This window comes from Sorex araneus, chromosome X, assembly GCF_027595985.1.
Source record: "Sorex araneus isolate mSorAra2 chromosome X, mSorAra2.pri, whole genome shotgun sequence".
Classification (NCBI taxonomy): Eukaryota; Metazoa; Chordata; class Mammalia; order Eulipotyphla; family Soricidae; genus Sorex; species Sorex araneus.
In genome coordinates, this window is record NC_073313.1 from 307,954,535 (window position 1) to 307,974,382 (window position 19,848).

General features: G+C 45.6%; 2 protein-coding genes across 4 annotated transcripts in view; both read right to left on the reverse strand.

The window, feature by feature from the left end:
- Nucleotides 1–4,443, reverse strand: part of CREG2 (cellular repressor of E1A stimulated genes 2) — a 37,574-nt gene extending 33,131 nt beyond the window's left edge. The window contains exons 1-2 of the mRNA XM_004617929.2: nucleotides 3,890–4,443; nucleotides 636–805 (exon numbers count right to left, since the gene is read on the reverse strand). Coding sequence (XP_004617986.2) covers nucleotides 636–805; nucleotides 3,890–4,285 — 566 coding nt within the window. The 5' untranslated portion in view covers nucleotides 4,286–4,443. The remainder of the gene's footprint in view (nucleotides 1–635; nucleotides 806–3,889) is intronic.
- A 5,960-nt stretch (nucleotides 4,444–10,403) lies between these two features.
- RFX8 (regulatory factor X8) overlaps nucleotides 10,404–19,848 on the reverse strand; it is a 72,458-nt gene continuing 63,013 nt past the window's right edge. For all 3 annotated transcript variants that reach the window (XM_055123093.1, XM_055123092.1, XM_055123094.1), the window contains 2 exons: nucleotides 16,272–16,603; nucleotides 10,404–10,553 (listed from right to left, as the gene is read on the reverse strand). In XM_055123093.1, the coding sequence (XP_054979068.1) occupies nucleotides 10,404–10,553; nucleotides 16,272–16,603 (482 nt within the window). The remainder of the gene's footprint in view (nucleotides 10,554–16,271; nucleotides 16,604–19,848) is intronic.

Here is a 19,848-nt window from a genome sequence, read left to right on the forward strand (position 1 = left end):
TTAAGCTAGGACCTGCCATTCAGACACACGCTACTGAACAAGATACTGTACAAATAGTTCCCACCCTCTCAACAACACTATAATGTACAAGATATTCTCATTTCACTGATGAAGAAGCCGAGGTTTCTGAAAGCTAAGTAACTTTCCCCAAGTCATAAAGCATAGTGAGTGGGGGAATTCTATGCCTTTCCAAGTAGGTATATACATATGGCTATATGTCTGTTTTTCCTTATCATCCATCTAGATATCTACATACAGATATTTATAGACTCTTTCCAGTTCAAGTCGGTGAACACATCAATGTATATCTCAGAGCCCTAAGAAAGTTATGCCCACCCGGACCCTGGCATCCCTGGCATCCCTCCTCCTTGGCAGAGGAGACCTGGTTCCTGACATCTATAATTAAAGCAGAGAGAAGGGGGGCTGGAGCAATAACACAGCGGGTAGGGTGTTTGCCTTGCACAAGGCCGACCCGGGTTCTATTCTCAGCATCCCATATGGTCCCCCAAGCACCGCCAGGAGTAATTCCTGAGTGCGTGAGCCAGGAGTAACCCCTGTGCATCGCCGGTGTGACCCAAAAAGCTAAAAAATAAAAAAAATTAAAGCAGAGGGCTTGTATGAATGCCTTTGTCTACCTGCAGAATTCTCCTTCTGATTCCGGCAACAGGAGCGAGGCCATGGGATTCTTCATCAGGTCAGCCACTGCAGGGTCCTTGAGTGTCACATAGAAGAAAGGAATTCCAGTACTGTTGTTCAAGGGACCATCACTCATGGGCTGGCAACTCCCAAAGGGTAGTCCTGGCATCTAATCCATTAAACAAATGAACAAGGAAAGACAGAAAGAAAAGTGCTTTCAAAGCAGGGTTATGAGTTGCCCTGAACAGGGAGATTGACTTGTGTCTCTGGCCAGGAAGCAGATCACTAGGAGGCATAGTGATCACCCTGGGGATGACAGGTGAGAAGTTAGCACAAAAGGGTTCCCAGTGCTGGCTGCAGAATTTCCATGGATGAACATATCCATGGATTTCTCTCCCAATGGGATGTGACTGCATACTCTCTCAAGTGACACCTGAACAAACAGCAAACATACCTACTTCTTCAGTTTAAAGTTATTTGGGAGAGGAGCTTTGAAATTTGTCAAAGGGTGGTAGGGATGCTCAAAGCTTTCCCACAAGTTGCTCCACAGGTTCACACCCCGCTCCCTCCCCGCCCCAGCCTTCACTGTCTCCATGAAGTGTTTGCCAACTCTGGGAAAGAAATGAAAACTCAGCTTTAACAGTTCACCCTGTCTCTGGGACTTTGATCATTGTTTCTCTGAGGCCACACCACCCCTTTCATTGATTAGCTACATCTTTTTTTACTGTGATCAATATTTCACTATTTGTAGTCAGCAACTTATGGGAAGTTGGTGTCCTGCCCTCTTAGGTGATGGTACTCCGAGGGGGAAACATGCTATACCGATTTCTGTTCATGATCACCCTGTAGCCTGGGTGTGATCCCCAAACAGACACAAATAGGGCTCAGGTTTCCTGAGTGCTGCTGAGTCCAACACACTATCCTCCACCTGCCTCACCCCAGGACATTCCTCAGAAATCAGGAGCTGTTTTTTTTTTTTCTTAGAAGTAGAGCTATCCTGTATAGCTCTACCCTGTAGAGCACAAAAGTGTGATGAGGAAGAACTTCAGTTTTACAGGGAGACTCTACATGCAGAATAGGCATACAAGTGCATTCAGAGTCTTACAGGAGCACAGTTATGGAATTCTCTAAAACTGAGCATACAAATGAGTTCAGAATCTTAACACTGTATTACTGTCTTTCCCTTGCTCATCGATTTGCTTGAGTGGGCATAAGTAAAGTCTCCATTTATCCCTGTCATGTTCAGGGTCAGGGGAATGAGGCCCATTATTGTTACTGCTTTTGGCATATAGAATACTCCACAGGTAGCTTGCCAGGTTTTGCTGTGCGAGATTCCGCATTGCTCTCTTCTGGGAGCTTCATTTTATAGTCTCTGGATCTTGGCCGTTGATGAGATTACATGGTGCCAGGGGAGCAGTTTGTGAGCATGACTGCCAAGCTACTGGAAAATGGGGGATCTGGTGGAGGAGGCCCAGTCCCGATCTGAGCAGGCTTGGAGATCTCAGCCATGGGTCCCACATACCTGGGTTCCTCTGCCGGTTTCTTCATGTGTGAGGCTCGTCCAAATGTGTGGAGAGTGGCCTTGAGCATGGCTGTGGCTGGTTCTGGAGGTTTTCAGCTGCTGGGGCTCTGCTTGGGACAGGGAGGGAAACTCAACCCGCCCCCCTCCGAGGGGCCCCGGTGAAGACAGCCTGGCGCAGGGGCAGGAGATTCTCAGAATCTTATAGACAACAATAGAGATTTCTCCAAAATGGGTAGACAAATGCGTTCAGCTTATAAGATTTAATTACGGAATTCTCCAAAGCAATCATACAACTGTGTTCAGTCTCTTTTTCGGCTTGCCAGGAGCTGCACTTTGCCCTTTGCATACAGAGGAAGCACATACAGGTTATTCTCTGAATTTATTGACTTTAGGTCACTTTTTGACTTGGGTTAAAAATCAGTATTGGAATGGGGAATTTCTACTAAGAAGAGATGACAAAATATTTTTGATACGCCAGCAGTAGGCATTAAAATGCTTGAAATGAGCTGAGTTTTAAACCACACCCAACTTAATCTTTAAGTTCTGGATCTTGTTGATGCATTTCATAGCAGATGAAGATATGACTGTGAAAGACCTTTTGGATGTGGTCATAACCAGCAGGCTCAAATGCCAACAAAGTTAAGATCATTGCCACAACCAGAATAAAGTCATTTAAAGACGTTGTAGGTCCAAAAGGACCATTAATGTGCCCTAGTTCACACTTAATTTCAGAGATGAGAACAGCAGGGAGCCCAGAGCTCTGGCAGGGGCCTGGGACTGGTTAGTTGAGTTCTGGCTCCTGCAGACCTGTGGCCCTCCCCTTCACATTCTATAAAATATACTTACACTTTACAGAATACTTATATGTATAAATAGTGAAATATATCCCATTGAATAATTATAGACTATTAATTAAAGTTCTCATGAAACAAGCAGGGGTTGAAGTGACATAGGGGTGCTACATCTTCCCCCAGCACAGGGTCCAATTAGGTCTAACAGGTGAGTTAAATCTGGACTGAGGATGCGGCTGCAGGTATCACTCACTCATACATGTTGCCCAATAAACCTCTTCCAAAAGAAAAGGAAACAAACAAACAAACAAAAATCCCCGGAATTACATTCTTAAAATTAAATCCCCACCGACCAAAAGCGGGGTGGTATGTTTGGTATGGCTGGTGACCAGGAAGTTCATTCGTCTATTTGGATATGACAAAGGGCACTGATTTCCTAGGTCCCTTCTGTTCTCCGGGCGGCCCTGGGTATCTGCTCCACCCCACCGCTATCCTCTGCTGGGTCCTGCCTGTGCCCTCTGCTCGGTGCCTTATGTGCTGTCTGCTTGGTGCCTTGCGTGCTGTCTGCTCGGTCCCGTGTGTGCTGTCCGCTCCGTCCCGTGAGTGCTGACTCCTCGGTCCCGTGTGTCCTGTCTGCTCGGTCTGCTCGGTCCCGTGCGTGCTGTCTGCTGCGTCCAGTCGGTACCGTCGGCTCAGTCCCGTCTGCACCGCGCGCTCTCAGGGCGGCGCTTCCACCCGCAGGCACCGGCGGGAAGCCCGACAGCTGCCCCTCCCCAGGGGCACCACCTCTTGCCAGGCTCCATCCAAGGCACCACCTGGTCGGGTGGGGTTAGCAGAGTCGGCGCTGGGGCCACGGGGCCGCGCAGTCAGTCCTCTCTCTGCGTCCCCCAGCCCCGGGCTCGGGACCCCGCCCGCCCCGCAGCCCCCGGGGGTCGCTCACCTTGTGGAGCGCCGAGACGGTGGCCAGGCAGCCCCAGGCGCTGGCGTGGGCCAGGAAGCGCGCGGTGCCGGGGCGCGGCCGGGGGGCGCTGTCGCGCGCGTACGAGAACATCCCCGGAGGCGCGGGGCGCGGCCGGGCGCGGGCGGCGCCGGCCGGGGCGGGCAGGTGCGCGTCCTCCTTGTGCGCCGAGGCCGGGAAGCGCCGCTGCCAGATGCTGCCCGGGTCCTCCAGCAGCGCGGGCAGCGCCTCCTCGGTGGACGCGCTGTCCAGGTCCTCGTCCACCTCGTTGGTGACTGCCCAGGACACCGAGCTGACGATCACGTAGCCCGCGGCCGGGGCCAGGAGGGCGCCGCAGCACAGCAGCCAGGCGAGACCGGTCCCGGGCCGCAGCGACATCTTGCAGGCGGCGATTGCAGCCGCGGGGACCGCCGGCAGCGCGCAGTGGCCGGAGAGGCGGCAGCGCCCCCGCGCGGCGCTGGCGGGGACCCCGCGCGCGTCCGACCGCCGCAGGATTCCCGGGCGCGGGCCCTAGTCCCCCGGGGCGCCGCCGCCGCCGCCGCGCAGCCCGCGGAGAAGTTGGGGCTCCCGGGAGGAGCTGGGCTATAGCTCCAGCCGCCGGTTCGGGTTTTGCAGACCCACATTCAGCACACGTCTCCTCGGGCCCCGTCCCTGCAGCCCTGGGCGTCCCGACCCTTAGGAAGCGCGGATGCTGCAGAGCACTGCGCGGCCAGGAAGGCGAGGCGAGGGTCAGTGCGTGCCGGGAGGGGCGTGAGCAAGCGTGCAGTCTGTTCCCAGGTGGAGAAGGCTGCCTTGAGGAAAGTGAGCACACGGTGAAGGTAAACCCAGCACGAGCGTATCTAGTGCCACAGTCTGTCTTTTCTCCCGCTCCCCGTGGACGAGAGCCAGTTTACACGCAGCTACAGGCGGGCACTGAGGCCAGCTCATCTGAAAGCTCCGGGAGCGCGTTTGCATATAAATTCAGGATCCAGAGAGAATGTGGCCAGGATGGAATGGGCAGAGAATTTTTCGACTGTACCCCAATTTCAAAGAATTCTCTAATAGGTGGAAATTTGGATTGTATCCAGGAACTGAGGCCCGGGTGTGTGTGTGTGGGGGGGGGGGGGTGTTGCGGAGCGGGGGGCGGAGAGCATAGTCTGCGGCGCTCGCTTACTTTTGGCTCTGTGCTCAGGGATCATTCCTGGCGGAACTAGGGGTGGAGGTAGTGTACTGTAGACAGCCCGGGATCGAACCTGGGTGAAGAGCGGGTGTGAGGCAAGTGTTCTACCTGCTGTACTCTCTCTGGCCTAGGAATAAAGTTGTAAGATATCAAAGTTATGTTACATTATTTATCCTTGGTATATGCCATTGCCTGACGCATCAATCTGCGTGCTCAGTGGCGGGGGGCGGGGGGGAAGGGGGTTTAAATTGGCCCAAACAGAGGTCATGGAGATGCCTCTTGTCCTGCTGTTCCTACGGGAGTCTTGAAGCCACATTACACCCTGCTGAACGAGGTCCCAGGCACGCTGCACAGGTTCTATGGAAAGATTTGTTTTGTTGTGTTCTCCACGGCTTCTAAAATTTCCTGTTTTTAAAGGCAAATGAATTCAAGCATTTACTTTGCTTGTCATCTATGCATTATATTTAAGGGTGTTCACATATTTGTTGAGGGGAAATTTGTTTTCTAGGGCAATTCTGGCTAACATCCCTCAAGTAAGCATAGCATGTAAAAACATCATGACTTTGCAATCCTTCAAGAAACCAGCAATATAGGTACAATAATGAATATGTAAAATTACTGGTATACAGTGTTATGTGGACTCAGAATGGATGGATCAGCCTGGCAAGGCCTGAACACTCTGATCAATTTATTAATTTCATCAAAAGTGGGATAAAGTGCAATTTTAGTCATCTCAATCTGTGAGACAAAATACGGTTTTAAAACTGACCTTTATCTCTCACGATACTGAAGGTTGGGAAGTGCAAATTCCAGGTGTCGGAGGTTTGGTGTCTGCTGAGGGCTCCCTTTGTGGCTTGTAGACTCTACTCCTGGGTGTTCTCCCCTCTTTTCTTCTACTAAGGACACCACATAAGCCTATTACGAGGTCCCCATCCTCATGACATGGTCTAGTTACTTCCTAAAGTTCCCACCTCCAAATACATCGCTGGCACCTCGGGCTTCAGCAAGTGAACTAGGCATGGGGGACACAAGCATTCAGCTATCACATTACAATGACGGTATTGGTATTTCCTCATGTGATATGAATTACTCAGCACTATTAAGTGTTTTATACCCACATCCTGCAAATCCAGCCTGAATTTATCCAAACCTTTAGAGTTAACTTCTAGCCCAGATGAGAGTGGTTACTAATAATCCATTTTCATGACTTATCTGTATGACACTGCCAACCTCTAATCAATGAACATATTTTAATGGTCGTGAAAATCACCCACCTCTGCTTTGGGGTCTCAGACCCGTCTCTTTCTCTCAGGGTCTGTCCAAGAGGGTGTCTCCAGCTCTTCAAGCCAATGTGGACTCTCCATTGGTACACAATTAAAAATTATTTTTCTCCTGTTAGTCTGTCTTGAGTCCACAAAATTGTTAGATCAATTGATAGAAATGTGAAGAGTAGAGGAAACGCTTCCTCCCTGACCATCATCTTCTGGATGAGGCTGGAGGCCTGGCGGAGAGCAGGGTAGGTTCCTGTCTGTTTGCCCCTTCCCTGGAGTTACAGTTCTGAGGCTGTTCTGACTTGTGAGGTCTGCTAGAAGATTCCCACCCTAAGTAGGTTCTGGCATTTGACTACTGCCCTCTTTACCCTTTATGGTTCAGTAAAACTGAAATTCAAAGTTGTATAGCTTGGAACAAATCTTACTGCGTTCCACTTTCTCTTAGATTTTGACCAGTGAGTCTTTTGTACCACATCAACTTTTTGTTACATTTACAAAGGTATTTTATATTTTTCCCAGAACATACAGTTGTTGTCACCTGTTAGTTTGAATAAACTAATGTACCATATTTCTGGAAGCAAGTCATGAGTTTTAAATCCTTCAACTATTTTAAACTCATAGTCACTAACTGAAGGGAGAGGGCCTGGAGTGATAGTACAGCAGGTAGGGTGGTTGCTTTGCAGCTGATTCAATCCCCAACAGCCCATACTGTGCCCTGAGCCCTTCCAGGAGTGATTCCTGAGTGCAGATCCAGGAATAAGCCAGGTGTGGCCCAAAATTCAAACACACACACACACACACACACACGTGTATGTGCTTTCCTTGCTAGCAGCAGACCCCATCATCATTAAAACCCAGTTTAATTTCCAGTATAACTCATTCTCCCAAGTATAGAGCAGGAAATAGCCCTAAGCACTGCTCCTCAGGGCCCAAAGCAGCATCACCCCACCCCACACCCCATCCCCCACCACACACACACACACACACACACACACACACACACTTAAGTTCATTATAAAAACAGAACTTTGAAGCACTTTGCTTCAACGCACATTCTAGATCTAGTATCTACTTTTGGAAGCCTGTTTGCTTCCAGAATATTAGTGGCCTTCCAACTTATCCTCATCACAAGTGAAAATTTGTGTTCTGAGATGTAGGTGTAGCTGTCATTACCATCAGTAAACATATGATATGTTTCTCTGTCTCTGAACCCTGTGTGACGATCTTTTATTGACAGTATGCTTTCATGCATAGCATGTGCAGAGAAGCAATCAAGTAGGACATGAACTTCGTGGCACCTTTCTACAAGGTGATCATGCTGTGTAACCACTGCCCAGAATAATCCCTCCTCTCCCCTCCTTTCCTGAATACCCATGCCTCTCTTCTGACCCCACAAAGAAACTATCACAATTACTTGTTGGATAACATTGCGTTGTCCTTGCTCCTCCTTCAGGGAGCTTGAGATTTATTGAGCCGCTCCCACAAGAGAGCAACTGAGGCAAACCCAATTCCATCAAACACTAATAATCCTATATTGCTTTTCTCTTTCTTCTTTGTCCTTTGCATGGTTTATTTAGCAATGTCCTTTTTGTACAGACATAGGAAGACAATTGATATTATGCTTTGTAACATGGGAGTTAATTGACTCCAAAATAATATTTAATCCTGGGCATCCATATTTGCTTGACTTAAGCCTCAGTTGCCCTTAGTTCCTAGCACTCTAAGAGCAGATTCCCAATGAGGGATTGGATGGAGCCAGGCAAGATGTGAGCTACCCTCGGATCAAAATGGGCCCAGCCAAGCACCATAATACTTAACTATAAGCTAAGAGCATGGTCATGGACAAACTCTTTTATGACCCAAAAAGAAGTAATTGAACAAGGACCCTGCTGAGCTTTGGAAAGACTAACCTGGCCTTAGGACTATGGTCTGGAATATATAGTGAGATGTCCCCAGGAAGAACCAAACTTTAAGCTTAATATATCTCTTACTAAAATGACATTGCTAGAAATACTATAAGAAATAAATTTACTATGACTGTTTAAAAGGATTACTAGCTGAGGAAAGAGAAAAGCAATATAGGATTATTAGTGCTTGATGGAATTGGATGTGCCTCAGTTGCACTGTTGTGGGAGTAGCTCAATAAACCTCAAGCTCCCTGTGGGAGGAGCAAGGACAACCCAATGTTATCCAACATCTACTATCTTTAATTACCATGGATGGACTTTTTCTTTTCTTTTTCTTTCTTCTTGGTGTTTTTTTGGCAACACCTTGCTGGATTCAGGATCCCATTTCTGGAAGTGCTGGGGTGGGAGCATGCAGTGCTGAGAACTAAACCGGAGTTGGCCCCATGCAAGGCTTTGCCCTCTATTCTCTATCTCCTCTCCTCAAGGACAGTGAGTCCTCAGCTAGCTGTATATTTACACCAAAATATACAAACAAAATACACCATTCATAAACTATTTAATCTCATTGACGTCTGTGTTCTTTACCTCGTCAGCCACAGGTCTACTTGCATGCCAGCAAACAAGAAATAAGCAGTCTCGGAACAGTTTGCCAAGGAATGTTGATGATCTTCTTTCCTAAGTGACTACTGCTAGATAGGTTAAGAAATGTGATTGTACATCAGGGGCAGCAGAGATGGCTCAGCAGGTTGAAGTGCATGCTCTGTATATAGAGAACATGCTGGAGGTTGAATCCAAGCCTCCCACACCCTACACTTGAGCTCTTTGAGCCATCTCCCTGGTCCCTGACTTCCTATACAATATTAGATCAATAATTTTTTTTTTGCTTTTTTGAGTCACACCTGGCGATTCACAGGGGTTACTCCTGGCTCTGCACTCAGGAATTACCCCTGGCCGTGCTCAGGGAACTATATGGGATGCTGGGATTTGAACCCGGGTTGGCCGCGTGCAAGGCAAACGCCCTACCCGCTGTGCTATCTCTCCAGCCCCTAGATCAATAAATGTGTTCTATTATCTTCACTTGTATTAGAAATCTTTGTTTTTCCCCCTTCCCCTCTCTTAGTTGTTGTCATTATTGCTGTGCCAAAGGGATCACACACTTGGTTGACATGTCACACTGTTCACAAGAGACCCCAACAGCTGTGATGCTGGGATCACACTCAACTGTGTTGGGCTTCTGGGGAATCAACCTTGTGGTCTCATGCCCGAAAGACAGGGTTTTAGTACTGAGCCATACATCCCTGGACTGGGGGTCAGAAATCATGTTAAGCATAGATTGCTAAAAATATCATTGAAAGTTGACTGGATGAATAGCTCAACAAACTGAGTGTTGAGTACAGAGCATAGAGGCTGAAGTAGCCCTCGTGTACCACTCAGAGTGTGCCCCAAACAAACAAAAATTGGGAAAATATAATCAGATTTGTTAAGGTGAATCTTGTTTAACAATGAAGTATTTGTAGTTTCAAAATTTTTAAGTGTTGCGCAACAGGGAGAGGAAATACAAGGTAACACAGTAGGATGCTCTCATTCACTACAGACCTAGTGACATTCAAAACTGAGCCTCACTTGAAAAGTTTGATGATGAACCAAACTCTTTGTGCAGATTTAACGCTTCTAACAATGGGACCAAATGACACATTTTTCTATCCCACATTGTTTGAGTGGCTCTGCTTATTCTATTTCCACTGTGGTATTACCAAAGGGAAGAAAAGTATTACCACTGGCCTTTCACTGATTGTACCAGTTTGGATTCACAAATTTTATCTTTCTCTGGAGACCTATCCATTTCCTTCCTCCCAACAAGATTTCTCAAATTTTTCTTCTGAGATGTCTTCATAAAGAAATACTTGGAAAGTCCCCAAAGAAAAGCGACAGAGTCAGAAAACTATTATCCACATCTATTTTTACGTTTCACCAAATTCAACTCTGTGAAATACATATAAAGAAAAAAACAATGCTATACCTATTATGTACATAAAACCTTCCTTATCCTCCAAATAAAAGTTTTAGCATGTAATATTTTTTTTTCAGAATGAAAAAAATTGTTTTTTTCTTGTTCTACCCAAATCAAAGCCTTACACATTAGCATTGTTACCCCTGAATTAAAGATTCTCAGAGTTTTGGGGTACATCTGATATGTGAATCACAAATCTCTGTCCATCTCTGAGGGTTACCAGAGCTTCTTGTCCCACAGGAAGGCTGAGTTCGATGTTGCTTGAAGTGGTCTTGTCTTCTAACAATACTTGGATGAGCTGTGAGTCAGAAATGTTTGAAAGGAAAAGGTGAAAAAAAGAAAGTTGTACTATTCCTTGTTGTGGAACCCATTTTAAAAAATTATTTACTTTATTTGGGGGGAAGGAATTTGAGCCACCTTTGGCTAGGCTCAGGGATCATTCCTGGAGGTACTCAAAAAACCATGAATGAACCAGGGTCCGCCCTGTACAAAGCAAGCACCTTAACCCCTATACTAACTCTCTGGCCTGCCCCATGTTGTTTGAGTTCTCCCATATCCTAGACCCTACCCTAGGAGTTAAATGGGAAGCTGGTGCATTTATTCTTACTACAGGCAATCTGAACTTCTCAGGGAGGATATTCAGAATCTGGTGAGAATGTCACATAAGCAACCTCAAGCCAGAACTGGTGCGAGAGAGTGGGGCTTTAGGGAGTGGGCAGCTGGGTTGACTTCAGAAAAGGGAATGGGCATGAAGTGTTTGTGTGACACAGCGAGTAAGTTAGTACTCCTCTACCGAGGCCTTACAGAAGGCCAATCAGCAGGGAGAGCTAAGATGGAAACTGTGTGCCTGGGTCTCTTTGGAGCTGTGCTCATCACCTACATTGCTGGATATCAACCCCCACATTTTCAGCTGACTTCAATGCTCTACAAGAACCCTGCCTTCTGTCCCTCAGATAAGGTTCATGTTTACTTTATCAGTAGTTAAAAGGGACAGTGGGCATAGGAATGTGACAATAGTCAAAGTTAATGGAATATGCTTTAAGTTGTCCTCAAAAACATGAACAGAAATAGCTACCAATAAGCTAGGTTCACTTTGTCAGGAGCACGTTTGAGGAAACAACTGTTGGCCTTAAGTAGTTCCATTTGTACTTAAGTATTTCTCTTCCTTAATCTTTTAAAAGTACCCAACCCCCAGAAAGTCCTCCCCTCCCTCCAAAGTTTTTCTTCAGAATATAGGCCAGGGAGATTGTAGAGCAGAAAGCATTTGTCTTGCATGCAGCCAAACCAGGCTTGATCCCTGGCATCTCATATGGTTCCTTGAGCCCATTAGGAATGATTCCTGAGTGCAGAGCCAGGATTAACTCCAGAGCACTGCAGGGTGTGGTGCACACACCCCCCAAAACAAGCAAACAAACAAAATTTAGGGGAGAAGGATGTTGGATAAATTTTAACAAAAGAAAATCCTTTTTTTGTTATAACAATGAAGTTAATATTACTTGAATCCAATTTTCATACTTTGATAAATTAAGTGTATAATGTTTTCCTTTAAAATTAAATACCATAAAAAATTAAATTAAATTAAAGACCGTTCATTTCATTATTGGCAACTACACTCAGATTTGATTGTTAATTATGGATTAATTACTGAGAAATCTTGAAATTGTACACATAGAGTTGGCATGGAGTGTGTCATATACTTATGTATTCATGCAGAGTACGAGTTCATTTTTTATTATACATGTGTTGAACAACTTGCTTTGGAATAGTTTGGGTTAAATTAAAATTTGATTGGGCAGTAAAAGACCTGAGAGATTTGCAGATTTTGATATTAGCTCATATGCCCAATCTCCAGTAAATCTGAGCAAATCTCCGTTAGAGAATTAAGGACTCTGTCATTCTCTCTGGGGTCTTGAGAAGCTGACAAACCCTGAGCAGGGTTCTTTTCAGGACCATTCTTTTGTTCTTGGTCTTATTTCATGAATAACACCCCCCTCATCTCCCACCCCACCCACCTCACCCACTTTGAACCCTTCCTGTCCACCCCTCTCCACTACTCTCCCTTCCAGTATTTTGATGAAGATACACACAGAAGAACTTTGAATGCACTTAAGAAAAGTATATTTCTGACCCTTTCTAAATTTGACCACATCACATCTCATGAGAAAACACTTTTCTTCTCTCAAAATAAAGGGGGAAGGATTCTCCTTCACTCTAGAGTTTGTGTCACTGTATCACTGTCATCCTGTTGCTCATCGATTTGCTTCAGCGGGCACCAGTAACATCTCCAAATGAGACTTGTTGTTAATGTATTTGGCATATCAAATATGCCATGGGTAGCTTTCCAGGTTCCGTCGTGCGGGCGAGATACTCTCAGTAGCTTGCCAGGCTCTCCAAGGAGGATGAAGGAATCAAACCCGGGTCAGCCGCATGCAAGGCAAACGCCCTACCCACTGTGCTGTCGCTCCAGTTTGTGTCACTTGTTAAAATTTTGTGTGTGAGTGCTATACTTAAATCTTTAACTGCAGTTGTGACCTAAGGTGAAAAACTCTATGGTGATTTTTAAAAGAAGAGTACATAATAACACTATTGTTTTTCACTTTGTTCTTGAACACACCTTGTATTTTACTATTTGGGTTGTGAAAATGTAAAGAGCGACAGATGGGTGTTAGGGCTGAAATGCTGACTTGGGTTGTTAGGATGGGTGTAGGGCAGGGATAAATTGTTGAGAGAACTGAGCTGCACAGATGTGCTGCTGAATGGGGCATGAACTGGCCACAGATGAATGGAGATGGACACAGAGTGTGTGCTTTCTGTTGATGAGGGGTGCAAGTGCTCAGAAATGAATGCAATGAAAATTAGAGGAGTGGAAATTTTGGGTGTTGGAAAGTCATTATAGCTAATTCAGCAGGCATGCAGGAACAGAAGCAGGTTTAATTAATCTTGAATGCATATTACCTTGGAGTATCTGACATTTATCTGCTCTTATTGCTTTATTATGTTGCTCAATTACGTACTTAATATCTTCTCTATTATTTCCACAAAAGAAATATAGGTCAAACTCCTTGGCAATGAACTTTGTAGGAGTTAGGGATTGGAGAAGAGAGTGTTAAGAAAAGGTGCTCAGTGGAGGAGGCTGTGAAGGAGAAATGATAATGATGACTAGTGTTTATGAGTGTTTGCTATCTTCTAGGAACTTTATAATGATTTCCCTATTTAGACCTTATAACAGGCCTACAGAGTTATGTACTATTATTCCTGTTGATAATAGTAACTTGTCCAAGATCCTCACTAACAAGTAAAAGATGTAGAATTGATTCCAGGAAGTTATGTACTGTATCTACTTATACCTCCCCCACCCCGCCCAATTAGGCTTGAATATTTCAAAATTTACATCTAACCTGCTTCCTTGAGAATAAAAGTCCATGACAGCATACTTCGGGGAAATAAAGATAATTAAGAGGGTGATCTTAATTCACCTGCTAGTCACTAGACAAGGTGGCTGAGGGAATGATGCCTAAGCCATAACATTTCTTACTGGATTTCTGCAGGGAAGTGGGTCTGTTCTTCACACTCCCTTTCCTTCTGAGTCCAGAGTTAAATGTTTACTCCTACTTACTGTAGTGACAGAGGAACGCTAAGGCTCAGGTAGCCAACCACAAACATGCTGAAAGAATGTGTAGATTATTTTGAATTAAAGCTGTGTGAGAAACAGTGCTGAAAGAACAAGAAGCCTCTTCTCTTATCACCTTCCTGCGCCAGGAAGTAGAGGGGGCGCAGGTCCCACGGACTAAGTAAACAAACTCCAGGACATCCCTACTCCTTCCTACACCAGACAAGTCTCTTTGATGGGCCAATTCCTCACAAATGCAATTGTTTCTTTGTCATAAAGGTTTGTATGAACTGGTTATTTTGGTCATCGTGATGGTTCTGTATGTATGGGGCCTCTGTCAATGAAGGGAGATTTTTTTTTCTCATTAATCTGCCTTGTGGCCTACTTAAACCACTCAGAAGAATTTAGCTGGGAAAGAAGAGAAGATGTTTTCTCCCCTATAGGGCATACATAATGGTTTGTGTCTGAGCTCTGCCCTGGCCAGTAGGCAGAAAATGAGCCACAAATAAATGCCTTTCTTTCCAACACTCTGCACAACGCTATAGAAGAAGCACAGCTCAGCTTACCACTGCCAGCTGTTAGAGATTCTGGTGTGTGTGTGTGTGTGTGTGTGTGTGTGTGTGTGTGTGTGTGTGTGCGTGCACGCGTGTGTGGAGAGAGAGAGAGAGAGAGAGAGAGAGAGAGAGAGAGAGAGAGAGAGAGAGAGAGAGAGAGAGCACCCTCAAACCCTCAACCACGGACACAGGAGGCCCTGACTTGGGTTCAGTATTTCACTGTCTCATGTCTTATCAGGCAGGTCAGCTTCTATACACCTGCAGGCCTGACCTCTATGGCATCAGCAACAGCTGGAATTACAAATTCACTTTTACAAGGAAGATAAAGAGTCATTACCAGTAGGGACTCTGAAAACCTGAGGCATGCATTTCCCTTGCTCCCAATCAGAGCATTTTTTGCCCGGCACAGAATGTTTCTCAGAGATGTGCCCTGTGAACATAAACCATGTTTAGGCATGCTTGCTGTGCTTTGGAGAACTGGAATAAGGGTTTGTTAGGAAGGAAATATCCTGGGTGGGTGTGATAGTACAACCAGTAGGATGTTTGCCTTGTACACGGCTGATCTGGGTTCAATCCCTGGCATACCATATGGTTTCCTGAACCTGGCAGGAGTGAATCCTGAATGGAGAGCCAGGAATAGCCGCTAAGTACCACTGGCTGTGGACAAAAAAAAAAAAAGAAAAGAAAAGAAAAAGAAAAAAGAAAAGAAAAGAAAAGAAAGAAAAAAAACCGAAAGGAAATATTTCTGGAAGTTTCTAATCATTTCCAGGCATGGATCATGCACAGCTTCAGGCAGTGCCTCATTCCCATAACCAGAGCCATGATGAACCCAAGTGGAGGACACTCCCATTCAATGGTCTCTGCTATCTACTCATATTAGATTTCTTGTGGTACCATATCTATCTATATCTATAGACATATCTATATCTATATATGCAAAGGAGCTAAGCTTTCAAATGTTTGCGTGAGTTTTATTTTTGTTTTTTTTGGGGGGGTCACACCCGGCGATGCACAGGGGTTACTCCTGGCTCTGCACTCAGGAATTACTCCTGGCGGCGCTCAGGGGACCATATGGGATGCTGGGATTTGAACCTGGGTCGGCCGAGTGCAAGGCAAACGCCCTACCCCCTGTTTGCATGAGTTTTAGAAACGAGTACAAAAGAACTGCTGGGATCTTTTTGAATCAGCTCAGTCACTTCCCCAGCTTCAGTGAAGGTGTTTATGTTGTTTCCTGCCTGGCCCGGCCCATCTGCACAGCACTCAGTGGCCAATCCTTTGACTTCTCAAATGTCTATCCTGCTCTTGGGACAGAGACTTCCCTTATCTGATCTACAGGGAGAAGGGAGCACTTGAGGTCGGGAGGCCTGGGCCCCAGTTTCTCTTCCTCTGTTTACTTGTACACCTCATTTAGCTCTGTGAGCCTGTTTCCTCATTCATGCTATGAAAATAACACTTTGCAAGAATATAGGACTTCAAGAATATAGATATGCAGTGTTAGATAAACAGCACATTTTTATATCTTTCAAGAAACAACCCTGCTTCCATCTTTTTTAAATCCTTCTTTTTCTAACTATTCAGTAATTCCTTTCTTTGAATGCAGAGATATTTCAGATAAACAGTTAGTAGGAAGCTATTGCTCACTTAGTCTAACCATGTCGGTTAAGCTCTCGGAAGAGCAGACTGAGTTTTCTAGATCTTTAAACATTCTAGGTGAGTGTCCAACTGACCAGAGCTCACAGATGAGTCATTAGAATCACTTCAGCCAAATCGCTGAAAACCAAGATTCCATGAGACCCCTTTCTTGTTGTTTGAACACCAGGAACATGGGGTGGGGGCAGGCCCGTATCTGTACCTTATTGCCTGTGTCCGTGTCCGTGAGGAAGCCCAGGACCCTGAGTGTCACGCTGCTCTCGCCCACGGGACATTGGCTCTGGCTCACATGCTTCAGCGTCACCTGGGGCAGGTCCAGGATTGAGTCTGCACACTCCTGAGTGGGCAAAGAGTCTGGAGGGTGGAAAAGTGCCTGATCTGGCTGGATGAGAAGTTGGTCATCTGGGAGCACTTCCCTGAGTTGTCCCACATCTATCTCTTCCTCCTCTTCCTCTTCCTCCTCCTCTTCCATGTATGACTGAAGAATGTGAATCACATATTCCAGAAGCAGCAAATGAAATAGATGCCAGGAGCCTACATTTAAGGCAAAGACACCCGAATGGTTAGAGTATAGATAAATTGAGATGGGTAGACAAACAGATGTACACTGATAAATCACTGAGAAAGTGGCAATGTTTCTGGGTCTGTATGTCCTAGGCAGCCTTCCCATGTACAGAGAACCAAGGAAACCCACTACAGAAGTCTCTGGTCAGAAAGAAATGGCAGCTTGGGCCTGGAAGAGAACTTCAACCTGAAGAAGAGTGAAATTAGAACCTCTAAATGTGCCGCTCTGCCAAACCAACTACTACTTGGGAAGTTGCCAATGATATTTGGTGAGGTGATGTCCTCATGTCCTTAAGATCTTGCAGGCAGTAACCATCCTGGGTGAAATGTCCCATCCCTGCACCTGAGCTGAGAAATGGGATTGACATATCTCACTGCCTCACAACTTTATACCCTAAGCCAAAACTTCTTTGTCTTGTCAAATTGTGACAGGTTTGTTTTGTTGTTTTGTTTTGTGTTTTTATAAAAGGCATCAAGACTTGCTGCCTAGGTCTCTTCTTTGAGCCTCCTATCTTTGGGAATTAACCCTGATCTTCTTTTGTGTTTATGTCTGGGTCACACCCAGTGGTAGCTCAGGGCTACTCCTGTTCTACGCTTGGGGGAAGTCTTCCCATTCGGGTTCAGGGTACAAGGGCTCAAACCCATGTCTCCTGCATGCCAAGTACACTCTCAGCCTGTTGAGCTATCTCTCCAACCCTTTGATCTTCATTTCTTCCTGTTAATCTATCTTATGTCAACTTGAAGTGTGAAAGCAGCCACAAGACTCAACTAATGGAAGATGTGAGGGACAGGATGCTGACCTCCAAGCTTCTGTGACTGGCATGCAGGGCAAGGGTTGCAAAGAGGTCTGGGCTGTACTTCTGAGACTGGAGGATACTTCTCTGTGGCTCTGTGTGTGTGGCAGCAGATAAGGAAGGGGGACCACCCCCATCTTTCTCACAGGCTATAGCAGTCCCCATTGGGGACACTGTGCAGTAGGTAAGCAGATACTGACTCCCCAAATCTTTTCTCTGCCCCAAAGGAAGAGGTTAACTGATGTTCTGTGGAGAAGCAGAGAGGAAGAGCAGTCCTACTTCAACCATTAGAGGTAATTTTAACAGAGGAGCATGTGGTGCTAGGGATGAAAGCACATTTTACTGCTATCTCCAGCCCCAGAGATAAAAAAAATTGTTAAATGACAGTAAAACCACAACTCATCTAGCTAAGAAACTAACACTTGGCAAATATTTTATGTCTCTAATTTTTTTCTAAAATCTATCAATTAATGAGAGATCTAGCAAGATAGTGCAACAGTCAAAGGAGAATTCAAAACAACAAAATAATATTACATACTGTCTACAAATAATGTAGACAGTTAATGATAATCAGCTGCATCATCATCAATGTGCTCCAACTGGCACAGTGGTAAACAGTGAAGGGCCATGATAAGTGGAGATGATCCAAAAAGGAGTACAGGAGCTTTCTTACCATTTCAAAAATCTTAGACAGTAGTCACCGTTTTCTCATGGATCTGCGGGGAGAGACTGGTTCTGCTGGAGGGCAAGGGCAGGTCTAGAATAGATCTGACCAATAACTCTGGGAGCAAACTCCTGGTATAGATTTAACTTTGAGAAACCAGGATCTAATTTAGAGGAAAGAATTTTTGCTGTTGATAGTTTTATCTCCCCTGAACATACAGAGAAGGCAGCAGGGTAAAGCAAAAACAGCTCCTGGGCTGGATTTCTTCTGGGGACAGCATATGAACTGTGTGTTATCACTTTGATCTGGAAGAGCACTAGCATAAGTGGTCATGTTGGGTCTTAATCTAAGGAAGGCCCTACTACAAATGGGAGTATCTTACAGATGCCTTGCAGCAGCAATTGGCAAATGAGATCCTGGCAAAAATGGATTTAGAAAAGGCTTGCCTTCTCTTTCTTGTCCCACATCCCCCACCATTAAAGCATCTGGTAGTAATCTGGAGTAGTACTTTCTCATCCTAGGACTGCTAGCTCAGGGAGGCAAAGTTTTTAGTAACCAGGACAATGCCCACCACTTTATAGCAACACACTAAATACCTGTTCAGTGGAACAGGAAAGTCGAAGGCCACTTCCTACCCCACAACTCTCTTCTGCCACTCTGTGACACAGATGTCAGAGACAGCCTTCCTCATTAGAGGAAGACAGTTTGACCAGAAACTGTACAATGTGGAAAAGAACATCACTCTTCCCACCATCTGTCTATGACGGCAACTTTGTCAGTGATCATTCTGAATGTTAAATATATGAGGGATAGGAAGAATCCTTCTGTTGTCCAGTTCAGTGGTCTTCTTTGGGGCTCTTTCTCAAAATATGACAAAGCACTGAAGGGGAGCAGAATGGGTTGTTGGGTACCCAAACTGAAAACAACCACAAACTTGTAACAGCCCCTCCACTAGCTATCTCATAACTGTAGATTCTGATGTGGACTGCATAGAGCTAGCATTAGTGACTGCTGCAGGAACTGTGGGAACCACCTGCCATGATGGAAAGGACCTCAGGGCTCAGAAAAAGGAGGCAACATCCTCTAACTGGGAACATGGAGGGCCATAGGCATTGCCAGGATGGGACCTAGGGCCGACCAGCTATGGACACCATTGGCTGCTGGGTTTGTCTGTGGCAACCCAGGAGACTGATCCCTGTTAATAGTCAATAGCACCAGCTGCAGACCATGAGAAGAGTAGCCCCTGGGCTGCCCTTGCCCTCTGTCCTGCACTCAGCACCATTTCCAACCGAATCTCGAGCTTTGTCAGTGAGTACATGTCTGCCCAGAGATCTTTCCTGAGATATAGCCATGAGGAGAGGCCTCTGATCACAACATGTGCCAGTTTGGCACATGTTTTGTGTTGTTTCACAAAACATGTTTTGGTTTTTGAGTCACCCTCAGAGGTGTTCAGGGATTGTTCCCCACTTGGTACTTGAAGAGCACTACTGGTGGTACTCAGGGTAGTTATACTCATTTGAGCATGATGATTGTTTGTACAAAACACAATCAAGTACCAGCAGGTTCAGAAAAATGTTTGCTGCTCCATTAACTACCTACAAAAACATACAACAGGGTTCCTACCTAGAAAAAGAGCCATGAATTATAACAGCTTTGCATCTATATGACCTATGGGCTCAGCAAAACAGGCATCTAATCACCAAACATCTGCTCTTCTTGAACCAGATGAATTGCCCACCTCCCTGTTGAAGTCCCAC